The 26,502-nt window shown below is 36.6% G+C and overlaps 1 protein-coding gene across 2 annotated transcripts; it reads right to left on the reverse strand.

Annotated features, from left to right (window-relative positions):
• Positions 1-561: 561 nt before the first annotated feature.
• Positions 562-26,043, reverse strand: med14 (mediator complex subunit 14). 2 transcript variants are annotated; one of them, XM_073845651.1, is made up of 30 exons: positions 25,674-26,043; positions 25,099-25,125; positions 24,016-24,121; positions 23,761-23,934; positions 23,541-23,670; positions 23,278-23,406; positions 22,117-22,224; positions 21,701-21,833; positions 21,472-21,622; positions 21,082-21,193; positions 20,071-20,196; positions 19,906-19,984; positions 18,121-18,280; positions 17,837-18,031; positions 17,589-17,723; positions 17,408-17,484; positions 16,893-17,053; positions 16,662-16,808; positions 13,530-13,621; positions 13,274-13,426; positions 11,673-11,942; positions 10,982-11,198; positions 10,482-10,607; positions 8,557-8,739; positions 8,026-8,252; positions 7,746-7,925; positions 6,931-7,038; positions 1,686-1,811; positions 1,302-1,491; positions 562-1,223 (listed from the first exon to the last, which is right to left on the reverse strand). In XM_073845651.1, exons 1-30 carry the CDS (start codon positions 25,841-25,843, stop codon positions 1,150-1,152), a joined length of 4,266 nt encoding a protein of 1,421 aa, XP_073701752.1. In that variant the 5' UTR covers positions 25,844-26,043; the 3' UTR covers positions 562-1,149. The 2 variants fall into 2 exon arrangements, with proteins under 2 accessions (XP_073701752.1, XP_073701754.1); XM_073845653.1 differs by lacking the exon at positions 10,482-10,607.
• Between the last annotated feature and the right edge of the window lie 459 nt (positions 26,044-26,502).

Here is a 26,502-nt window from a genome sequence, read left to right on the forward strand (position 1 = left end):
AAGCTGAATAAATAAGCTTTCCATTGATGTATGATAGGATCATGTATAATATTGCCCTGTTAAAATAGGACAATATTTAGCAGAGATATAACTATTTGAAAATCTGGGGAGAAAAAAAAAGAAGAAAAATACTGAGAAAATCGCCTTTAAAGATGTCCAAATAAAGTTCTTTTCAATGCATATTATTACTAATAAAAAATTATTAATTAAAAATAAAAATTGTTAAATTAAAATACAAAATATCTTTATGGAACATGATCTTTACTTAATATCCTAATGATTTTGGCATAAAAGAAAAATCGATCATTTTGACCCATACAATATATTTTTGGCTATTGGTACAAATATACCCATGCTACTTATGACTGGTTTTGTACTCCAGGGTCACATATACTCACTACATAACTGTACATGACAAATTATTATCTTGAATCTTATCATATACAATAATTAGTCTTTAAATGCCAGACACAGAGGAGGATAACTGTTTTCATTTTGTTCTCTAAATATATTTACTTTCACTTCATCAAACAAACAAGGAATTATTATTAAAAGGATGGAGCTATTTCCAATGTTTATTAAATAGTAATAAACACAGACAAAAAAAAAATCGTAGACCTTTTTCATGATTTCAATGAAATACAATAAAACACTGCTTATTTAGAAGGTTTGTCACGCATATTTAAAGTGACAGGTATACTAAGAAATCAAAATAATGCAGTCGAAAAAAACATTTAAATAGTGTGCTGATAAAGAAAATATCAATACTTACACAGTACTGATATCTTGTATTACAAAAAAGACAAGAATTTTTCTGCAAAGTTTCAAATAAAAAAAATACAGCTGTAGTTAAACATTTTTTCTATCACAATCATTTCCTTAAGAAGTGCATCTGAAAAAAATAATAAATCCGTCAGCAGTACTTTGCCAAGCTATTTAAAAAAAAAAGAAGCCCTGCTTTTGTCACAATTATTAATTTACATGCTTCATAATACAATAAAAAACTTCCAGATTTCTGCTCCCTTTTATGACAATATGATACACCAGCAGAAGAGTCCATTGGCTGCAGCGGAAAACCTGAATTTCCCTTGAGTTAGGGCTGAGTTTATTTACTGATCAATTTGGAGGATTTTCCTAAGAGACACCAAGTTATGGCCGTCCACCAGGGTTCAGCGTGAGATTAGCCATGAGCTCATGAACCGCTGCAAATATTGTGCACTCTCCTGTAAGAAAAGCATTCATAGCATTAATATTGAAATGTAAAAATGTAAAAATGCATATTAAACAAAACTGATACGAACCTTGTCGTGGTGGATGGTGCTCATTGAACCTCCTGAGGATAGAGCTGACCATCAGTGCCGCGGCTCCTGAGGAGCTGTGTTGGCGTGGGATATCAGCCTGTTGGGTCAGTCCAGTAGCCATGTCGTATACAATAGGCACTATGATGCTGATGGGCTCCTGGGGTACCGGTAGCCTCTGGGTCAGCTGGAGCTGTAGAAGAGCATCACATCAAGTTAACACTCGTTAGGAATCCATAGTGAACAAACCTCAGACCAAACACAAGTTGCTGGATGTATAACGGCCCTACATGAGCCAGAATTCAAAACGTGGTCACATAGGGCAAGATCAAATTTTGGTTGTATAGTGAAAACCTTACAAACCAGAAAAGTGACTGAAGCACTTACAAAGAAGAGCATCTTGGTCTTAAGCACCACAGCAATGGTTCCTGGTGGGGCAATGGGAGGAGCACTGGGTGGGATGGTCAGACAGAACTGCACATTCCAATTTAGCTGAGCCGCTTGGTCTGGGAACTGGAAGAAAAACAATGGTCCAGTGAGTTTCCAACAGTAGAATATCGCTCAAAAGTACAGGAAGTTTTTTCATGTTTTGGAAAGAGGTCTCTTATGCTCACCAAGGTAAAAACAGTAATATTTTGAAATGTTTTTAACATTTAAATACCCGTTTGCCTAATGCTTTACATTTTTAAGGAGCCATTGGTTCAAGTCTTCTGACTAACATGATCCATTAGAAATCATTATATTTTGCTGATTTGGTGCTTAAAGGGTAGGGCTGCACGATTAATCACATTTTGTCAATAAAGCCAGTTCTGTGATTAGCCGTAAATCTCCAGCACCTGTTTTGAGATGGTGCAGCATGTAGTACACAGAGCCGTAGTTCACTTCTTAGAAGATACACCTAATCGCGTTCAAAATTGAAATTTAATCACACGATTATGCAATCGAAAAGAAATCGTTTGTGATAATGTGAGCTGTTTGCGTAGCTTCTCAGTGAACTATGGCGCTGTGTAAAAAAATGGTGCTACATATCAAAGCACGTGAAAATACCACCGTAAATAATATTTTTCCTCCAAACTTACTTCATAACATCAGTTGAGTATTTGAAATTAATCCTTCTGTGAAATTATGTGGCTTCTTACACATAATAACTAACATAATAATAGTATTCTAAGCAGTGATGAAGGCATTGCAGTATAAATATACTTTTTTATAATGAAAATTATAATAATACGAACTTCAGTAAACAATATACTGGTCCTTCTCAAAAAAATTAGCATATTGTGATAAAGTTCATTATTTTCTGTAATGTACTGATAAACATTAGACTTTCATATATTTTAGATTCATTACAACATAACTGAAGTAGTTCAAGCCTTTTATTGTTTTAATATTGATGATTTTGGCATACAGCTCATGAAAACCTCAAAAAATTAGCATATCATGAAAAGGTTCTCAAAACGAGCTATTAACCTAATCATCTGAATCAACTAATTAACTCTAAACACCTGCAAAAGATTCCTGAGGCTTTTAAAAACTCCCAGCCTGGTTCATTACTCAAAACCGCGATCATGGGTAAGACTGCCGACCTGACTGCCGACCTGACTGCCGACCAGAAGGCCATCATTGACACCCTCAAGCAAGAGGGTAAGACACAGAAAGATATTTCTGAACGAATAGGCTGTTCCCAGAGTGCTGTATCAAGGCACCTCAGTGGGAAGTCTGTGGGAAGGAAAAAGTGTGGCAGAAAACGCTGCACAACGAGAAGAGGTGACCGGACCCTGAGGAAGATTGTGGAGAAGGACCGATTCCAGACCTTGGGGGACCTGCGGAAGCAGTGGACTGAGTCTGGAGTTGAAACATCCCCAGGTCAAGCCACTTTTGAACCAGAAACAGCGGCAGAAGCGCCTGACCTGGGCTACAGAGAAGCAGCACTGGACTGTTGCTCAGTGGTCCAAAGTACTTTTTTCAGATGAAAGCAAATTTTGCATGTCATTCGGAAATCAAGGTGCCAGAGTCTGGAGGAAGACTGGGGAGAGGGAAATGCCAAAATGCCTGAAGTCCAGTGTCAAGTACCCACAGTCAGTGATGGTCTGGGGTGCCATGTCAGCTGCTGGTGTTGGTCCACTGTGTTTTATCAAGGGCAGGGTCAATGCAGCTAGCTATCAGGAGATTTTGGAGCACTTCATGCTTCCATCTGCTGAAAAGCTTTATGGAGATGAAGATTTCATTTTTCAGCACGACCTGGCACCTGCTCACAGTGCCAAAACCACTGGTAAATGGTTTACTGACCATGGTATTACTGTGCTCAATTGGCCTGCCAACTCTCCTGACCTGAACCCCATAGAGAATTTGTGGGATATTGTGAAGAGAAAGTTGAGAGACGCAAGACCCAACACTCTGGATGAGCTTAAGGCCGCTATCGAAGCATCCTGGGCCTCCATAACACCTCAGCAGTGCCACAGGCTGATTGCCTCCATGCCACGCCGCATTGAAGCAGTCATTTCTGCAAAAGGATTCCCGACCAAGTATTGAGTGCATAACTGAACATAATTATTTGAAGGTTGACTTTTTTTGTTTTAAAAACACTTTTCTTTTATTGGTTGGATGAAATATGCTAATTTTTTGAGATAGGAATTTTGGGTTTTCATGAGCTGTATGCCAAAATCATCAATATTAAAGGGATAGTTCGAGCATTTAAGACATGAAGTTGTATTCAATCCTTATCAGCACTATAGTGTATACACACTGACCCACACTGCGTTCACCTCCCTGGTCAGAGTTCTGGCCGCTTGAAGTTTTTCAAGAAAGTAGTCACGGTTAGTTTCCGGGGCCACAAAACTGTGCGTTTTTACGTGAAAAAAATATATGCGTTTCAAAGCTTGATTAATTTACATCACAAAAAACACTCCTGACAAAAATCATACCTCAGTTTTAATCGGCACTATATTCTTTCCGTTTCCATCAATCCGCGCTGCTGTCAGTTCGCACGTTCCGATCAGCTGTTCCATTACACACTCGAATGACGACGTAAAAAGTAGAAAATGAACAACGGTGCGAACTTGTAAATTCCAAGGTTGTGACCACAAGAATGTGCAGGGATCGCCGTTCAGATTGCATCGTTTTCCTGTTTCTTATATAGTTATGAGACAGCTTTGGCTGGTTGCCATCGGCTACTCTGCGGGAGCTAAAATATCCAGTATCAAGGATTTTCGTGTGTGCAGTGCTCACTTCAGCGAAGACGATTACATCCCCAACCAAGGAGGAAAAATCAAAAAACGGATTTTAAAGAGTTCTGCTGTACCAGTACCACGGGTAAGCTCTATTTACTAACTTTATGTCGCATACGACAGGTTTATTTTGAAGCTAACGTCGGTTTTTAGGCTAACGTTACACTGAGAATATTCTAACCGGGGCAGTGATAGCATCGACAATAATCGACTGTCTATGTGGTGAGAAAATCGGCAAATGTCATAACTAATGAATTTAATTGAATCTTTATAACACCACAAAATATGATGCTTTGCTATATTTGTTATTGTCTGTAACTATGCGGAACGTGTGTCGGTATCATCGTGTTTATAAGTGTGCTTGAAGTCACATACAGGTAGGTCTAAACCAGGTATCTCCAACTCCGGTCATCGTGAGCTACATTCCTGCAGCTCGATGTTTTCCTATGACAGGACACCTTTCTCAAATGAGACATTCTGTACAAGCCTGCTAATTACCCGTTGATTTGAGTCAGGTGTGTTGCATCAGAGAAAAACTAAAACCAGCAAGACAGTAGCTCACGAGGACTGGAGATCCCATGTCTAAACTGTACAGTAAACAATCTGATGTTTAGACTCCTGTGGAAATCACGTGAAACGAGGTCTAATATAAAAATATATATATCGTCTGTTCCGTCTGACATTGTGCTAAAATTGGTTTCATCATCAGAAGTTTCGTAGTCAGACATGTTGTCAGTGAGTCGCGCTATCAACAGCTGATCGGAACGTGCGAACTGACAGCAGCGCGGATTGATGGAAACGGAAAGAATATAGTGCCGATTAAAACTGAGGTACGATTTTTGTCAGGAGTGTTTTTTGTGATGTAAATTAATCAAGCTTTGAAACGCATATATTTTTTTCACGTAAAAACGCACAGTTTTGAGGCCCCGGAAACTAACCGTGACTACTTTCTTGAAAAACTTCCAGCGGCCAGAACTCTGACCAGGGAGGTGAACGCAGTGTGGGTCAGTGTGTATACACTATAGTGCTGATAAGGATTGCATACAACTTCATGTCTTAAATGCTCGAACTATCCCTTTAAAACAATAAAAGGATTGAACTACTTCAGTTGTGTTGTAATGAATCTAAAATATATGAAAGTCTAATGTTTATCAGTACATTACAGAAAATAATGAACTTTATCACAATATGCTAATTTTTTGAGAAGGACCAGTATTGTCGTAGTCCTGTGTTCATTAGTCACGTTGAATCAATGAAAGCAGTTAAATCTTTATTTAGCTTTATTCAGCTGCAGCAATAGGTGTTTTCTAGATTTCTCCTTCAGGTGTTTTTGGCGTTTCCGAGAGACAGAGCGCCCTCTGGCCTTTGGATGAAGATTTACTGCTGATCACAGATCACATAGAAATGGAAATCACAGGTCACCGTGCTTCACTAAAAGATACGCATGACAATCACAGCTTCCGATTAATCATGATTGCGATTTCATTTCGATTTATCGTGCAGCCCTATTAAAAAGACAAATTACCCAAAAATGAAAACAGAGCTTTCTGACCCTGCAGACAGCAATGCAATCACCATGTTTAAGGCCCAGAAAGGTAGTAAGGACATTGTTAAAATAGTCCATGCGGCATCTGTGGTTCAACCGTAATATTATGAAGCTACGAGAATACTTTTTGTGCGCAAAGAAAACAAAAATAACAACTTTATTGATTATTGATGCACATGGTCTTGGTTCTCTCATGAATATGCGTTGAAGACTCACACAGAAGAGAAGAAACAGTTAAATAAAGATGTTATTTTTGTTTTCTTTAAGTTTTCTCATAGCTTTCTAAAATTTAGGTTGAACCACTGATGTTATATGGACTATTTTAACAATGTCCTTGCTAACACTGCATTACTGTCTATGCAGGGTCAGAAAGCCCTCGGATTTCATCAAAAATATCTTGAAGGGGTCATCGGATGCCCATTTTCCACAAGTTGATATGATTCTTTAGGGTCTTAATGAAAAGTCTATAACATGCTTTGGTTAAAATTTCTCAATGGTAGTGTAAAAAACACCCTTTTTACTTTGTCAAAATCAGCTCTGCAAAAATCAACTTGTTTTTGTGGATGTTGCTTTAAATGCTAATGAGCTCTGTGTTCCCAAGACGAACGAAGGTCTTACAGGTTTGAAACAACATGAGGGTCAGTAATTAATGACAGAATTGTCATTTTAGGGTGAATTATTCCTTTAAATTATACATTTTTCCAGGATATTTAGAATTAATATTTTTGAAGTCTAAAAAAAGGCATTTATTTGTCTTTACTGTCCCTTTTGAGCATATTAATGTTTCCTTACTGAAAAGTGTTAAAAAACCTAATTAACCAAACTTTTGAAAAATAGACATAAACATGAAGAAACTTACCAACTCCAGTTTCATGATGCGAACACAGTCTCTGAGTATATTGGTTGGAGCTCCCAACAGCTTTGTGAAGGCATTTAGTGTGTTGTATTTAAAGGGTGGTCCTGCAACCTATGGTGAAAGTGAAAGAGAATGACTTGCATTTGCAGGACTGCAGAATACATGGGCTTGATGGTATTGCCAAAAAAGTGCAGCTAATTGCAACAAACAAAATAGCCAAATTAAGTGTTTTCAACCTAGTTTTAAGCAGTAGTCCCAATTCATGACATTTAAGGAATTGTTCACCCAAACATGAAGATTTACTCACCCTCAAGCCATCCTAGATGTATATGACTTTCTTCTTCCGGACAAACAGAATTATAGGTAAATAAACATTTATATTAAAAAAAATGTCCTGGCTCTCCTGAAGTGAATCAATGCGTTTGTGCAAGAAAAATATCTATATTTAAAACTTTATAAACCGTAATTGCATGAATTCGCTTCAGAAGGCCTTTATTAACCCCCCGGAGCAGAGTGGAGTAATTTTTATGATGCATGGACACACTTTATTGGACTTCAAAATCTCAAAAGCTATTCACTGCCATTATAAAGCTTGGAGGAGCCAGGACATTTTTTTATATATCTCTGATTTTATTTGTCTGAAAGAATAAAGTCACCTAGGATGGCTTGAGGGTGAGTGAATCATGGTGTAATTTTCATTTCATTAAACAAACACATCACAATTCTCTCCGCTGATACCTTCCAAAACAAAATCTGAATAAGAGGAATCCTGAGCTTCATGATAGTTAGTGAGTTGACACAATGACTTAATTTCTTACCCTGGTCTCAAAGAACTTCTCCAAGACCTGGAGCTCCTCCTGCGACCAGGGTCCAGTGTTTTCTGGTGTGACTTTCAGCTGCAGAGTCTGGTAGGTTTTGGGGTTGAGAGCAACTCTACATTTAAGCACTTCTGTCTTAAACATGATGACACCTGGTTCGTTGGAGTTCACAATAGTGAGCTGTGAAGAGAAGGTAATTATGAGTGAAGCAAATACAGTTTATAAGGTTTATAAGCATAATCACATGACTCTGGCAGGTTATAACATGTTTCTGACTCACATTGGGTTCTAACTGTATGATTCTCTGTAGGTGCCGCCTCATGATGACAGAGCCCAGGAAGCGCTCCAGAGGTGAGCACAGGTAGCTGCCCGCCAGCCCTGGCACTGGGCATGGCATGGGTGAAGGCAGAAGCAGCACATGCAGTTTGCTGTGGGTGAGGATGGTGGGAATAGAAGCAGCCCAGGACCGCTGCGGCAGTTTACGGGGTGGGGGCATTGCCTGTGAACCTATACACATACACAAACATACACAGTGACTGATTGATTGAACAAACTCAACTAATGCTTATTGCTGAAAGTCTTGATTTGTAGTTTTTTTTTAAAGCAAGGACACAATAAATTGATCAAAAGTGACATTGACATCTTACAAAAGACTACAAAAGATAAACATATTAAGCAGCACAACTGCTTTCAATATGATAAGAGATAAACATTTCTTGAGCACCGAATCAGTATATTAGAATAATTTCTGAAGGATCATATTAAAAAAAAAAAAAGTTCATATCTGTCTTAAGATACTCTCTGGACTTACTGGTACCAGCTCGAGGGGAGTGGGATGGGTCTTGAATAGGAGAGTGCAAAGAAGGGTTGCCTGGTGACATGCCAGGTATTCGTGCCCCAGGAGAAGGTCCAGAGACCTGCGGAGAACCTGGCCAGGGTCCAACCCTTGGGCTGGCGGACACCATCGTGTATGGTGAACTTGGGTCAAGAGTTCCTGCAACACAAATGAAAGACATTTGAACTCACCATCTCGTGGAGAGTCGTGTGTCGGTTTCCAACAACGTACACTGTTTTTAGTCTATGGCAGTAACAGTACTCAACACAACCTCCTAAAACACACACCCCTACTGCCAGGTCAGAGCTGTTTCTATTAAAGAAAAGTTCACTTCCAAAATAAAAAAAAGTCCTGATAATTTACTCACGCCCATGTCATGCAAGATGTTCATGCTTTTCTTTCTTCAGTCGAAAAGAAATTAAGTTTCTGAATGAAAACATTCCATTTTTCTCCATGTAGTGGACTTCAAAGGTGGTCAAGGGGTTCAAGGTCCAAATTGCAGTTTCAATGCAGCTTCAAAGCGCACTACACCTTCCCAACTGAGGAGTAAGGGTCTTATCTAGTGAAACGATGTAATTTTCTTAAAAAAACAAAAAATTCTATACTTTTAAACCACAAATGCACGTCTTGTACTAACTTCTTTGTCCTGTTCTTTGTCTGTGTACTTCAGTTAAAAAAGGTAGGATAGGATCTCTTTTTCTCCCCCAACTTTCTTTGCACGTTCACTTTGTAAACACTGGGTCGGTACTTCTGCCTAAATCACACGCACGAGGTTCATCTGTGGTTTTAAAAAAGCATATAAATTAGTATTTTTCGTATAAACTGACTGATTTTTTTGCTAGATAAGACCCCTTATTCCTCGACTGAGATCGTGTAGAGCCTTTTGAAGCTGCATTGAAACAGCATTTTGGAGCTTCAAACTGCTCCCACAATTGTGTTCCTCAAAAACCTTAGTTTTTTTTCAACTGAATAAAGAAAGACATGGGGGTAAGCAAATTATCAGGAAATTTTCATTCCGCAAGTGAACTTCTCCTTTAAGTACCGAACAATTATGATTTTGTGATTAAAAAAAGGCAAAAGAGACTGATACCGATGCAGCTGGTTAACTTTCACATGATTTCAACTGCAGACCAATTATGATATTTTGAAGCATCAAAATTTACTAAATCATGACATATAGTGACTTGTGTGACATAACTGACAATACTGCACAAAAATACACTATCATTCAAAAGTTTGGGGTTCAGTAAGTTTTTTTTTAAAGAAATGAATCATTTTAAAGACATTTATGTATGTTATGAAAATATGTCCAACTAACATTGAACTTCTTTCATCAGAGAATCCTAAAAAAAGGTGTATCATGGTTTCAATTTTCTTTCTTGAAGAATAAATCAGCATGATTTCTGAAGGATCACGTGACACTGAAGACTGAAGTAATGGCTGCAGCTAATTCAGCTATACCACCACAGAAATAAATGCCATCTTGAAAACATTAAAATAGCAAACAGTTATTTTAATTGTAATAATATTTTACAATATTACTATATTTTTTACCAAATAAATGCAGCCTTGGTGAGCATAAGTGACTTCTTACAGAACCCAAAATTGTGAATGGAAGTTGAATAAAATAAAATTAAAAATCAGGATAAAATTAAATTTTTACTTTGAATGTTTTTCTTGCATATAATCATGCATATGATTCAGACATAGATTGTTTTGTCTTCCCAGTCCCACCAGTCAAAGAAACAGAAAGAATCAAGATTCAAGAAATAATACAAGAAGAATCAAGCAAGTGCTCAATTAAGTTGCCTACATCTTCCATGTGCAAAAGCTCTGGACCACAGAGGAACAAAGGAAAACCAATCAACAAAGCCCTGGATCCAGAACTCCCATGCACTTACCATGTGGGCTAGCAAAGTTGGAAGTCTGCCCCATTGAAATGCCAAGAGAAGAGGGAGAAGGAGTGGGACCAAAAGGAGAAGGGGCCCGCAGAGCTCCGCTAGGGGAATTTGCTGCGTGGATGTTCCCTGCACACAATTAACCAATCAGTGGCCTCATCAACATCTGACAAGAGCTTGTCTCTGCTGTTCACACACGCTGCATCTAAAGCGGGACAGGAGCTGCAGACCCCAAATGGAGATGGCAACACAGGTGTATGACTGTGGGCATGCTTCTTCATGAGGTTGCACGGTGATGGTGTCGTCAAACACAGACTGACCGATAAAAGCATGCATACCAACAGACAAGAAGACCTGGTGGGACGCTTGAGTGCAATGAGTGGGACACCAATGAGAAAATGTTGCCTCTCTTTTTGTTTCCCTGACTCCATGGTGGGATGACTAGGACAGCACAGGCAGCAAAATTACAGTATTTGACATGATAGAGACACATATTTATATACCTGGAGACTGTGTTGTTATCATGGACGGTGAGGGAGGCACGTGGTATGGGTTCGGGGGCGATGTGAGGGGTGGATATACCCCTCTGCCTGGAGGCTGTGTCTGGGTGTGGGGCATGAAGGTGTCTTCCATGCTTATTGGGGAGGGAGGGTTGTCGTCCTCATTGACCGAGCGTCTGCGGGCATCTTGGTTGCTATCCACAAACATGTTCAAGAACGTCTGTGGAAAAATGATGGGAAGTGGTGACAATTATGCACATGCACACCTCTACTGCAGCATTTAAAGAGACATTCCAAACAAACAAAAAAAACTAAAAATTAATTTCTGTCATCATTTGTTGTTTCAAACAGTTCTGGTTCCCATTGACTTTCATTTTTAATTAAAAAAATATATGGAATCAATGAGAATCAAAACCAAAATTCTTCATAATACCATAACAGAAGAAAGAAAATCAAGTACAATACAAGTTTGAAACAACATGAGAGTAAGTAAATGATGACAGAAATTTCATTTTTGGGTGACTATGTAATTAACATGTTTAATATTTAAAGGTATAATTCACCCAAAAATGAAAATTCTGTCATTAATTTCCAACAACACGAGGGTGATTAGAACGACATGAGGGTGATTAACTAATGACAGAATTTTCATTTTTGGGTGAACTATCCTTTTAATATATTTGCTTCAACCCACCTTCAGTCCAGGGGCAGGGTAGAAACCTTCAACTATCTTGGTGTTGTCAAAAAGACTATAGGCCCCGTCGCGGATGGCCACCACACCTCTGCTACGGCAGTAGATGTCTATGCAGTACATGTTGCGGAAGGCCAGACGGATGTGAGTGGGTGACTGAGGCAGGATGGAGAAGCACTGGTACGCTGTATTGGTCCTTTGGGTGAGGCCCAGCATAGGCACTGTGGGTAGCTTGTTGATGGCATTTAGAGGAGCTTGAGTGTCTGAGAGGACCTGAGAACAGAAAAGTATGTGAGAATACTTCTAGCTAGGGATGCACCGGTTGACCGGCCATAAATCGAAACCGGCCGGTTTTTGCATCTAACGCGTGATCGGCAACCGGCCGGTTTTCGTTTTTATCCCGGCCGGTTTTTTTCCGGAAGTGTGTACGCGGGCCGCGGCATTCGATTCATTCAGAAACATGTCACTTGTGTGGCGGTTTTTCGAAATCTGTGAGCAGGACGTGAAGATTGCAATCTGCAATGTCTGCAAAGGACAGCCGCTTTTCTGTGCTCGCTGAAGTTGCGCAAGCGTACCTGTCCTCGCCCTGCACAAGCGCAGACAGCGTACGTTTGTTCAGCTCAGCTTCTCACGTGACAGATGAAAAAAGAAACTCACTTGTGACAAAGCTGAGATGCTTATTTTTGTAAAAAGCATTACTTTACTTTTGAAAAGCCAAAAATAAAAGTCTGTTCTGTTAAGAATGATTATTATTATTTTACATTAAAATACCTGTTGGCTTGCTGTTTTACTTTACTAAAAGCATGTTTTACTTATTAAACTGTATTTACTTTCATATTTTTTATTTTTTATTTAATTTCAGATGTCAGATGCTATTGATTCAATAGCCAAAGCCAGATTGGCCTGTTAAATACTAAATAAACATGTTGTTTATGTTGTTTACTTGCATAACTTCTTGTTTTTGAAAAAATCGGAAATCGGTATCGGAATCGGCCAGCTTGCTTGTAAAAAAACGGTATCGGAATCGGCCATGAAAAATCATGATCGGTGCATCCCTACTTCTAGCAGCTACTAATGAATAGCAATATATTGCCAACATCCACTTCAAACTGGTCAGTTAACAATTGTATGTTTTAAAAAACATATTGACAGTATGTTTAATGTAAATATACTATGGCTGTCACGATTCCCTGATTAAATTAGAGTACTCGATTTAAAAAAAAAAAAAATCCTCGATTACATTTGGTCCGTGTGGATCAACCAGCAAAATACTGGAACTGGCACATTCCATACACAAGAATCCATTAAAGGCAATATTACACCAAGTCTGCATGAAATATTTAAACCATTTAAAAAATAATAAAGCATTTAAAGTCTATCGAGGTCAATTTTTATTCCCTCAAAAAATTATCTGATTACTTGATTAGTAGTCAGAATAATCGACCGATTACTTGAACACCAAAATAATCATCAGTGACAGCCCTAAAATAAACAATATGGTGAATATGAATACAAAAAATAAAACTACAAAACAGTTCATCGACCACTGAATGCTTGAATTTTAGTTTATTTTAGATGTTTTCTAGTGTCAAGGCTCTAGATACCTGTAGAAGTTGTACTACATTGGGTGTCTTGTTGAACATCTCTTGAAGTTGGTGAAGAATTATGTTGTGACAGTTGCTGCAGCCTGAATTAGGCCCCACAGTCCCCAAGGCCAGATGGTAACGCTGGGTTACTGAGTTCCACTGTATCGTCACCTAAAAAAAGGAATTCAACTTGTAGTAAATGAAACAAGTCTGTTTTAAACTAAATCAGCAAATAAAGAGATTACGCAATTAAACAAGATGAAAAGGTTTTTACCGAGCTGCCTTTGGTGCTGCCGTAACATAGAACCAGCTTCCGATAATTGTATAACCGTATCTCTGAGAAAAGGCTCAAATAGGAGGGCATTTCTGGAAAACGAGAATTATTTATTAATGTCAAGCAATTTAGGTTCTTCAAGCCATTCATAAGTATTTTCTCATACTTATAATAACATGCAAAGGTTTGGGGTTGGTAAGATTTTTTAATGTTTCTGAAAGTCACTTATCTGCGTTTATTTGATAAAAACGCTGTAAACAGTAATATTGTCAAATATTAAGAAAAATAAGATGTTATTGTAATATACACTACCAGTCAAAAGTTTTTCGACTGTAATTTTTTTATGTTTTAAAGAAGTGTCTTCTGCTCATCAGGCTTGCATTTATTTGATTCAAAGTACAGCAAAAACTGTATAATTTTGAAATATTTTTACTATTTAAAATAACAGTTTTCTATTTGAATGTATTTTAAAATGTAATTTATTCCTGTGATTCAAAGCTGAATTTTTAGCATCATTACTCCAGTCACATGATCCTTCAGAAATCATTCTAATATTCTAAGATTTGCAAAAAACATGTATTATTATGTGGAAAACAGCCGAGTAGAATTTCTTTAGGTTACTATGATGAATAAAAAATTCATGAGAACAGCATTTATCTGAAATATAAATATTTTGTAACATTATAAATGTCTTTAACATCACTTTTGATCAATTTAAAGCCTTCTTTGCTAAATAATAGTATTATTTTTTTCTTGAAATTCTTGAACAGCAAATCAGCATTTTACAATGATTTCTGAAGAATCATGTGACACTGAAAATGTTGCTTTAATCACAGGAATAAATTAAATTTTAAAATATATACAAATAGAAAGCAGTTATTTTAAATAGTAAAAATATTTCACAATATTACTGCTTTTGCTGCATTTTGGATCAAATAAATGCAGGCTTGGTGAGCAGAAGAGACATTTTGAAAAACATTATGAATCTTACTGTTTAAAAAGTTTGACTGGTAGAGTATTTTAAAATAGAATGTGTTCCTGTGATGGAATTCAAAATAAATATAATAATTTAATAAAAATGTTCTATGGTATCAAAGGAATACAAATCATAGGTTATCTTAAAGGAACACTCCACTTTTTTTGGAAATAGGCTCATTCTCCAACTCCCCCCGAGTTAATAAGTTGAGTTTTACCGTTTTGAAATCCATTCAGCCGTTCTCCTGTTCTGGCGATATCACTTTTAGCATAGCTTAGCATAGATCATTGAATCCTATTAGACCAATAGCATCACGTTCAAAAATGACCAACGATAATCCAGATTTCCAACCAGGAATGATGGACACTGGCTTTAAGCTCTGGCGTGAAAAGGGCATTGTTAAGCTACAAGATTTGTTTATTGATAATAATTTAATGTCATTTCAACAAATAAAGGATAAATACGAGTTATCAAAATCAGAATTTTTCAGATTTTTACAAATTAGGCATTTCATTCAAAAGAGCACAACTTTAAAAGACAACTTTGAAATATCTCCAGTTGAAAGATTGCTTTTTCAAACAACTGGGAGAACATCGATTAGCCTCTTCTGTAACACTTTATGCTCTATGAATGGCACAGACTCACAGAATACTAGGAAGAAGTGGGAAAAGGAACTATCAATTCTGATTGATGAGGATGTTTGGGAGGAAGTCTGGGAATGTGCAAAAAAAATATCAGTCTGTAACCGTGCAAGAGCAATTCAACTGAAGATACTGCACAGAATACATATATCCCCTAATCGCAGACATGCTTTTAACAGTTCCCTTTCACCGTTTTGTCTTAAATGTAAGACCGAAATTGGTACCCTGACTCACTGTTTATGGTCATGTCGTTTGATACAAGATTACTGGTGTAACATACTTCGTGAAATGGAAAAGATTTTGAGTTTGGATCTAGATTTAAACCCTGTGTCATTGTTACTAGGATTGCCTGATAGGAAAGTAACTTCTCTGGCTAACAGAAGGCTCTTTAATGTCATGACGTTTGCAGCACGGAAAAACATTCTTTTGCAGTGGACCTCTGATAAAGCCCCCTCAGTGAAGGGCTGGCAAAAGGTGTTAATGGAGCTATTGCCATTGGAATACCTTACTTGTATAATTCATTCAAAGACGGACCATTTCTACAAAGTATGGGAACCATTTGTAAATTATTTGGTCCCTGGGATTGCCCATATTATGCTGTTTGGATTTCATGGATGAAAACTTCTGTACAATGAAAACTTTTATGCTGAAACTTAGACATTTGAGCTTTTTATTATTATTTTTATTTATTTATTTATTTATTTATTTTTATTTTATTTTTATTTTTTTCTATACTTTGCTTATTGTAGTTTTTTTTTTTTTTCTTAAGATCCAAATTAATGGAAGTTGTTAATGTCTTTGCCTATTGTACATTTTTGTGAAAAAATTAATTAAAAAAAAAAAAAAAAATGACCAACGAGTTTCCATATTTGTCCTATTTAAAACTTGACTCTTCTGTAGTTATATCGTGTACTAAGACCGGTGGAAATGCAAAGCTTCAATTTTCTAGGCTGATAAGATTAGGAACTACACTCCCATTCCGGCGTAATAGTCAAGGAAGTTTGCTGCCGTAATATGGCTGAAGCAGGAGCAGTAATACCACGCTGCACATGTGCAAATGCTAAACTAGCTGGGAACTCATTTCTGATAATACTCCGCCTGCTTCGGCCATATTACGGCAGCAAACTTCCTTGACTATTACGCCGGAATGGAAGTGTAGTTCCTAATCTTATCAGCCTAGAAACTGGCAGCTTTGCATTTCCACCGGCCTTAGTACACGATATAACTACAGAAGAGTCAAATTTTAAATAGGACAAATATCGAAAATCGTTGGTCATTTTTGAACCCGATGCTATTGGTCTAATAGGATTCAATGATCTATGCTAAGGTTTGCTAAAAGTGATATCGCCAGAACAGGAGAACGGCTGAATGGATTTCAAAACGGTAAAACCCAACTTATTAACTCGGGGGGAGTTGGAGAATGAGCCTATTTCCAAAAAAAGTGGAGTGTTCCTTTAAAAACTCAAATGGAAGAGATGCGATTTAGTAAAAAAAAGTAAAAACAGAGATACATACCAGGTAAAGCACGTGAGAACTCCAACACACATTCATAAAGCTGGCTAATGCTGTTCCAGTCATTCAAGAACATCTCCACCACCTTCCTGCCACCCACCGGCTCCGAAAGTGGATTCTCATAAGTCAGGTAGACATGCCGCGTGGAAGCTGAATTGGAATTGAAAGAAAATGTTGTAAAAGACACATACTTTATAATTCTGAAAGCTGTTAGAGTAGAATTAACTGTTTTACCTTGCTCTTTGTTGGCTGTGCTGTTGAGTGGACAACTGGAGAAAATCAATTCTGCCACCCATGTGCGATTATTCCGGCCTTGTAGTCTAAATGTACAGTCCAGCAGGGAGCGCTCTAGAGCTTTTCTGGTTTCTTCACCTACTCCTTTACAAGGTGGAATTCTGACACAGAGAGAAAGTAACCATTAGTAAACTCAGTAAAGTTTGGGTTGGTAAGAAATTTTAATGTTTTTGAAAACAGTAAAAATAGAAATATTGTGAAATATTTTGTATATTATTTTTCTTTTTATAATTTAAAAATAATTATTTTAATATTTTTTAATACAAGTTATCCCTTAGATGTCAAAGATGAATTCTCAGCAGCCATTACTCCAGTCCTCAGTTAGACATGATTCTTCAAAAATCAATTCTAATAATCATATTCTAATATCTAATGCTCAATAAAAATATTTTTTGTCGAACCACTGGTTTATTAACTTCATAGATGTTGAAAAAACACCCAGAGGTAAATCTTACTTAAGAATACGTATGGCGTGGCTACAGCCGTCTCCTTCGACCTGAACCCCTTGATGAGGAATCTCCATATTGGACAACTTTGAGAAAAAAAGACCATTCAGTAAACACAAAATGTGACATATACAACGAATAGCTTCAGAAAATAAAACACTTCTTTCGCCATCTAATTGATATGCAGTACCTCACAGCGTAATCCGATGAGGGGCATGTTGGTGTCACACATGGCCACCAGGTGGGCCAGCTCCTTATTGAAGGCACACATCTCTCCTGACCTCTTGGGTTTCTTCGGTTCAATGGCAGTTTGCTCTCCTGACAACTGTGGAGTTGGACCAAAACAAGACTTCATTACATACAATAAAATAGCTGAACAGCAATAATTATCAATAATGTTAAAACACTCAGTTCAGTATATTTCATTAAGTATCCCACCTTCCTCTTGGACCCAGGACGACCCATTCGTCCCGATGAAATGTCCTGCACAAGCTCTTCCAGGTTGGGCTTAAACTGCTGTAGCAACTGAGCAGAAGGCATCCCATCCTCATTCTCAATTTGACTCACAGACAGGAAGTAGTACTTATACTGGAGCTCTGTCAGATTGCTGGACACATCAAACATCTCGACCACCTGAGAAAAGAAGAAAGTTAATTAAATGTTTAAACTTTACACAAAAGCCTTTATCTGTCAGATAATACATTAAATATGAAAGTATTTACAATATAGTATTGTGGGAGGCGAGTGAGTTTGATGAAGAGGCGATGTTTTGACAGGTTGCCCACAGGATGCGTGGTTAAGTTAGATAGGTGGAGAGTGTCTGTGCACAGTGTGGGAAGATGTTTCACAGACTGTCGACATCTCTGCTCGCCCAACCAGAATCTGTTAAAAACATAATACATCAACATTACTGTCACAACATGAAACATCAATTTGTGGTGTAGTGTAGTGTACCTAGGTAGTGTGTTTACCTCATACTCATACATTATTACTATGATTTAGGGTGTTATTTATTAGATTATATGTATAGATTTAGTACTTATATTAAGTTATTATTATTATTATACACCTTTTTCTTCCCGTAAGAGAGGGCACAGCCTTTTTTTTTTTTTTCCTTTTACATTTTAGCGGTCTGGCTTCCGGTCTCATTTGCACCTGCAGCTATTTTTAGCTCTACAGCTAATTTTGCGGCTTGATATTGCAAATTGGTGTGTCTTACCATATTATTTTAATGTATCAATTATGAACACACTGGTTTGTAGCACAAACAGTTCTCACTATTTCCCTATAGCAGATAATGAACCAGAAGTCTCACCCATAGGCTTACTGCGATGAAAAAAAGGTGAATAGGCTTGAACTTTTCTTTTGTGTGTGTGTTTTTAGGATTATTATTATTGAGCTTTTTTTGGTACGCTGCTGGCCCTGAGGACAAATTTCATTCATAAAGGCCTGGTTTCATAGACAGGGTTTAGACTAAGCCAGGATTAGACCATAGTTCAATAAGGACATTTAAGTAATTTTTAGCAACATGCCTTAGAAAGTGCAAGTTTCTTTCAGTTGAAATAGCTCAGACTTACATTTAGGTCTGGTACGAGCCTTAAAGGAGAAGTTCAATTCCAGAACAAAAATTTACAGATAATTTACTCACCCACTTGTCACTCAAGATGTTCATGTCTTTCTTTCTTCAGTCATAAAGAAATTATATTTTTTGAGGCCAACATTTCAGGATTTTTCTTCATATAGTGGACTTCAATGGTGCCCACGAACTTCCAAAATGCAGCTTCAGAGGGCTCTAAATGATCCCAGCCGAGGAAGAAGGGTATTATCTAGTGATACAATCTGTTGTTTTCTAAAGGAAATTACAATTAATGTACTTTTTAACCTCAAATGCTCATCTTGTCTAGCTCTGTGCATTCTGGGTCAATATATTTAGCAGCTTAAGAGGGCTCTAAACGATCCCAGACGAGCAAAACGATTGGTTAATTTCTAAAAAAAAATTACACTTTTTAACCTCAAATGCTCGTCTTGTGTAGCTCAGCGTGATCTCTGTGCATTCCAGGTTCTTGACAGTTAGTGTATGTCAAAAAACTCCCATCTCTTTTTCTCCTCAAACTTTAACATCGTCCTACATCACTGCAGAAGTACCGACCCAATGTTTACAAAGTGAACACACAAAGAGGGTCAAAAGGCTTTTTTTTTTAAAAACGGGGTAAAACAGCAATGTAGGATGGAGGAGAAAATGAGGTGGGAGTTTTTTTTTTACATACACTAACTGTCAAGAACCTGCAATACACAGAGATCACGCTGAGCTACACAAGACGAGCATTTGAGGTTAAAAAGTATATAAATTTTAAAAAAAAATCGGAAAAAAGAAAATGGACATTTTGGATGACAAGGGGGTGAATAAATTATCTGTTAATTTTTGTTCTGAAAGTGAACTTCCTTAAGCCTTACCTGTGAAACCGGGGGAAAATGACAATAAAAGAAAAGGTAGTTTGACTGCTTACTTTAGCTGTTGTAACCATGTGACGATGCGCTTCATGTCATCGTTAATATTCTTCTCAATTTCATCCAACACTGACTGATCTGGAAGGAAACAAGCAAGGCAGGTTAAGAAGTTGATTTGTTCAAATGATCTGATGTAAGTCTAATTCAATGGATCTGTGACATACCGACTCCGTAGAGCATTGGCTGAAACATTCCTGAATGTAAATCGACAAATATGTGGAGGCACTCAGATCGGCCGCAGGGCTCCAGTATTGGTATGACCAGTGTGGGCAGTGCAGTCTCTATGAAGGCTGGGAAAAAAAAGATCTTTTAATGCATATAAAATAAACACCTGATTTTGACTTTTGAAGTTTTGTAGTCAAAGAATAAAAAAAAAAGAATATTTTAAAATATATATCAAATAACTTATTATTTTAAATGTACACAGTATTATTTTATTTACAATATCAATAATAACAGCATGGAAATATAATTGGTAACTCTGAGATTTGCTTCCCTACACAATAAAACACGGCCTCTGATAATTTAAAGCTTAATTATTGTAAATCAACTTATTAACCAAGAACAGCAGGCAAATCATTAGTCAAACCAAAAATATTTTAGACAGATCATTTTTTATGTGTTTTTTACTAGTGGGTGCAAGACACTATAGTTCATTTATGTAAGTGAGGACAGCAAAATAAAGTAAACAATGACACACTTTACCCAAAACCTTTTTTTTTTTTTTTTAACAATAGACTACCAGTGAAATTTAAATGTGGGACCAAAATTATTCAGACACTTTGACCTGACCATGTTTTTTGCTTAAGTGTTTTTTCTTTAATTGCTAATGCAACCTTTTACACCACAGACTGAAAGAAATTAAGCATTGCTTGGTAATTGGTCAATAAAGTATTAATAGTTGTGTACACAGTCACATTTTTGGTTTTTGGTTTGATTGTAATTCATTACATACCTTTCCATCAAAGTTGTCTGACATTATCAAGATAAATTTGTTCTGACACAGTTTAACTGAGTTCTTGACCTATAGTGAATAAACTGTGATAATGAGAAATGTTGAAGGTGTCTGAATAAATTTTGGTTTGACTGTATATTCCATCTTTTTTTCTTTTCTTTTTTTTAAAGGTAGCAACAGCACAAGCATGGTGAAAAACTTTGTGGGTTAAAATACTCACAATTATCACTAGGGTTGCTACTTTTTAGGATGGCTTTGAGTTCTTGCAGTTTCTGATGCGAGCGGGCATGTACACTATCGATCAAAAGCTTTTCAACTGAGAGATGATCAATCTGAAAGAACCACAAACAGACATATTAAGCTTTCATCCTCACTTATTATATGTTATTATACACCATTCAAAATTTTGGGGCTGGTAAGATTTTTTAATTGTTTTGAAAGCAGCTTTACTTATGTGAAAAGCCGTTACTTCAGTCTTTAGTATCACATGATCTATCAGAAATCATTCTAATATGCTGATTTTGTGCTTATAAAACATTGAGTATTGAGACAGTTGTGCTGCTTAATATTTTGATGGAAACTGATACATTGATTGACCAATGATACTCACCTTCATGGCTCTTTCCATTAATCTGGAATCACAGGCAGGGAGTGGAGGCTCATGGGAGATCTGTAATGGCTTGGATCCATCCGTCTCATCAATTCTGATGGTGACCTTGTGCACAGATGCAGTGCCAGTCTTTCTTCCCAGGACCTGTTGACTACAAGGCAAAAATCATGAGATGCAAAACCAAAAAGAGAAATTAAATTAAATCTCTGTAGCAAATTTTGAAACATACTTCCAGACAGACAACGTGAGGCACTTGGCAGGGACATAGCGCTCTACCTGCACTAGATCACCCCACCGCTCTCTGATCAACATCAGAGTTTGGGAGTGCAGCACCTCCAGCTGTAGTGACAGGCAAAATGAGTCTGATACCATTCATTAAGGAAACTTTTGAATTGTTTGCTACAAAACAAAACTTCCATTTCATAGTTTTACTGACTTGACTATTATTTCAAAAGTATTCTGCAAAATATTGATAATAAAAATGAGTAGTTGTTTCAAAATGGACTAGTAGTGTATTGAAAAATATCTGGGCTGGTTAAAGAAATGCTATTGTTTTAACACCAAGCGTGGGCTTTTAATTGAGCAACCAATTAAATATGCTACTAAAACACAGAAACCAATCTTGGTCTTGATCTAAAAGGATACGAAGGCAGGTGTACATGTCCTGAAGAGGCTTGTCATCTCCAAACAGGCGGGACTGCACCAACTCGTGGATATAATTCACCTGCATGCTGTGAACCAATGCCCGTCCATCTAAATAAACCATATATAAATATTTATTACTAGTACTCTGAAATATTTATTTATTAATAACAATTAATGCATTTTTATAAGTAAAAAATTAAAAATATACACTCTCATTCAAAGTTACGTTCCAAGAAATAATATTATAATTCAGAAATATCATGTGACTGGCTGTAACATGGAATTGGAGTAAGAATTCCATACAAAATTCCAAAAAAAAATTCCAAATTATTTTCCAAAGACATAAATTACATTTTAAGTACATTAAAATACAAATAAGATATTTCAAATTGTAATATTTCACAATATTATAGTTTTTACTCCATTTTTGATTAAAAACAATTATTTTTTTACTGCCCCAAAAGTTTTGAATGGCAGAGTATAAAATATAAAATATGAATTAAATAAATAAAATATAAATAAAATATGTAAAAATATATATTTTATATATAAAAATAATTATATATATTTTATAAAAAATATTTTTGTTTCATGCTATTTTATTTCTTACACTACAAGCTTCTGAACAGATTTGTAATGTTTTTTTTTTTTTAAAGTCAGTACAATTTTGACATTTTTACTATTTACATTTTCTGGAGGGTTATAGAAATGAATACTTTTTATTTAGCAAGGATGCTTTAAACGGATCAAAAGTGATGATAAAGACATTTATAATGTTACAAAAGATTTCGATTTCAGATAAATGCTTTTCTTCTGAACTTTCTAATCATCAAAGAAACCTGAAAATAATCTACTCAGCTGTTTTCAACATTTTTGGAGCAGCAAATCAGAATATTAGAATGCTTTCTGAAGGATCATGTGACTGGAGTAATGATGCTAAAAATTCAACTTTGAAATAACAGGAATAAATTACATCTTAAACTATATTCAATAGAATATTAAACAGTTATTTTAAATAGTAAAAATATTTTAAAATTGTACTGTTTTTGCTGTACTTTAGATCAAATAAATGCAGGCTTGGTGAGAAGACAATAATCTTAATGTTCAAAAACTTTTGACTGGTAGTGTAAGTCTTATTATTACACAATGAGTACATCTTACCTCCAGTTTCCTTGTCTTCAACTAGAATCTCTAGTTTAAGAAGTCTCCAGGGGATGTCAGGGTCATCCCCCATCACTGTCAGTGTGGCTTCAAATTCCCCTTCAACTCGAAACTTTACTCGCCCATTGGCTTCATAGGCAAAGATATCATAGAAAGAAGCAAGATAATTTAAACAAAAATATAGCATAAAAAAAGTTTGGAAACATACATATTACGGGGCAAAATACGTCTTTCCCAGTAAATGTGTGGAGCTTAGAACTTACCCACAGTTAAGTTGGCCAGCTGTGGGGGCAAGTCAGTGGTGACTAATCGGTGTCGCAAGATTTGATTCAGCTGATTTAGCGTGGTCTGCTTTTCTGCTTTGGTTATAGGGTCGGGAGGAATAATTTTGTCCTGAAAAAAAAAAATGATTACACCATTGCTGTCTATTTCACATTTATAACATTTACTTTAAGCTCTTGAACACTGTGTTTGACTACTCACTCTGATACATGTCGGTAGACGTGGATAAGACCCCGTGGTCAGTACATCAATGGCAAAAGGAATGGCAAAACTAGGCAAACGTGCATGTACCAAGGCGTCTCTGGCCAGTGATGCCAGTCGATCAGCCGTGTCGACAAATAAATATGCTTGTTGATCCAGAAATGATGAGATCATCTGCAACCAGAGCTAAGAATGAGTGCTACATCAACAAGAACGAAAATAAATCAGAATGGAGACAGAAAATAAATCACATACCGCACATTTCTCCACCTTCCCAGCATTGCTTGCCCATTTCACAAGAGCAAGCAAACGTACAAAGAGCTGCCGTGTCCGACTGGCAAACTGAACAATTTCAATTTTCCTGTAAGAGACGGGATAAATCAGTTACATTCATATGCAAGCATATTGTAACCCAGGGATTTTTTAGAAGCCAAGGACCTCCATCCTAAAATATAAAAAGGCATCTATTTAGGTTCTTTGATGTAGTTTCTAGTGTTTTCACAACGTGTCATCAATCGGCCATATTGGTGGCACTGAATGTAAACAATGCCACTGAACCAACTGAAACTCGCATATTTTGCTGATTACTGCTGCTGAAAATAAACAATTATTGTCATGTTTTGGGCTGTACTAATCGGTCAGACTAGAAAAAAACATTTGGAGTACTATAGACTGCCAAAAGTTATAACAAATCAAGGAGAAGAGTGCAAAAAGCCTAAGGAGCAAAGGGTGTTTGTGGTTGGCCAAACTGAACCAGGATTTCCAGGGCAAGAATCTTGACAACATTCATGTTTGTTTTTATCATTTCCAGTCAGGTAGGTTGAAATATTAGGCTAATATCTTAATTAATACTGCTTGTACATATATTTACCACCTATTAACTTTAGTTTGCCAAAATATTGTGCTCATTTCTGCTTACTAAGTCCTTCTCTATATGATTTAGCAGCTTCCACACATTTTTTACGTGGTTTAGACATCATAAAGTAGCAGAACATCGTATCCAGTAGTACATTAACTGTGCAATCCATGCTGTTGTTTACATCTCCATAATGGCATCCGGGTAATTGACCAAACCATGACATAAGTGTAAACCCTCTATAAACACCTAATTTATATTGTGAAATTTTTTATAAATATGTCTACAATATTATTTAAAACAAATAAATAAATGAAAATAAATCTATTATTTGAAAAAAATATATATATACTGTTTCATTATTTAAATTATTTTTAAGTATTAGTATTTTATTATTATTACTTACACATTTATACATGCATGCCGTTATTTACTCATTTATTCACGTTTTTGAGAATGGAAACTCCATTGCAGTTTCTTACCTTTCCATGTCTGTTTTTCGAGGAAGTCTGTGAAAATCATAAAAATAAAGTTAAGTAATATCAAATGACAGCACAAAACATTTAAAGTCTAACATCTAGATAACTTGGAAGATGTAAAATAAAGATCCATAAAGGCCAAGAATGTGTATACACATCTCCATATATGCTCTAATTATAGCAATTACAGCACACTTGATATCAATATACTTGTTCCATAAATAAAAATTCACATCTGTCACCCACCATATCCCAAATTTCCCTAGCCTGCTATAAGCAGAGAGTCACATCTGAAGCCTCGTTTAAAAATAAGCTTTATATTAAAATACTTAAACATTACTTTATAAATTTGAGATGACAAGAGTAGCAGAGACATTTAAATATAATTTATAAACCCCTATATAATCTCTACAAATTTAAAATCCAGATTTATAAAGAAGCTGGCATATGCTGCAAAGCAAAACATTTGTCAAATAAACATACGGGCCACCGCTGAACTAAATCTAACTTTATTTCAACATGCCTGAGCAATGACCATTCATCACAACCAGAACAGGTCTGATCTCTCATGAACTTACAGCTCTGCCAGTAGAGTGATCTCATGGTAGGTTCGCTGCAGGAGAAACTCGATCAGGAGGCTCAGTCGGACTCCTTGAGTGGCTGGGGCTCCCGGAGGAGGCTGCGGGGCTGAGGTCGGACCCCCGGCGGGGACCAGCTGCCCGTCCGAACCGATTTGAACTGGAGCCATTTTAAAATACAACTGGAGCGATGTACGGTTACGGATCCGAGCCTTTCCACTCGCGTTTACCGCAAACTAAGTCGAAAGAATATTATTACACGTACGTCCTAATGTTTATACGCGCCGGAAACGATTTTAACCCATGGAGAAAAGCAGAAATGAGTCTGTAACATGTAAGATGTGGAGAGATGGAGCCCCGCCATCACCTACTGGAGCTGAAGCCGGAAACAAAACTCTTCTTTCCCTAAATGGCGCTGGAGGGATTATTTAAAATAAAAGTCAGAAAGGCAAAAACGTGATTTTAAAAGGATTAGGTTTGTTTTTATTTCTTTCACAGTACATACGTATTACAGAATACTAAATAAATTAAAAAATACATTTTGACTACACGAAGATTCAAATAACATTTTAAACAAGATTAGCTGCCAAAACAAGGGACCGCTTAAGGGACCTTTATTTTGCCGAAGCAAACGGCCAAAAAGAATATCCGGTTTGGAATGTATTTGTATCTTAATACATCAAGCATTAAAAAGTAAAGCTAGTTTATACATTTGTTAGTTTTATGAAATGTACACTACTAGTCAAAAGTTTTTTAACAGTTATATTTTTAATGTTTTAATAGAATTTGAAATGTTTTTATTTATTTATTTGATCCAAAGTACAGCAAA

Source organism: Garra rufa, chromosome 8, assembly GCF_049309525.1.
Source record: "Garra rufa chromosome 8, GarRuf1.0, whole genome shotgun sequence".
Classification (NCBI taxonomy): domain Eukaryota; kingdom Metazoa; phylum Chordata; class Actinopteri; order Cypriniformes; family Cyprinidae; genus Garra; species Garra rufa.

Excerpts from the sequence above, each read along its gene's own strand:
- med14 (XM_073845651.1), bottom strand. The coding sequence starts at position 25,843 with ATGGCTCCAGTTCAAATCGGTTCGGACGGGCAGCTGGTCCCCGCCGGG. Across the intron at positions 18,281-19,905 it reads ACATGGTTACAACAGCTAAA|ATTCTGGTTGGGCGAGCAGA; the intron begins GTAAGCAGTCAA and ends TGTTTTTAACAG. Across the intron at positions 10,608-10,981 it reads GATAACAACACAGTCTCCAG|GGAACATCCACGCAGCAAAT; the intron begins GTATATAAATAT and ends AATTGTGTGCAG.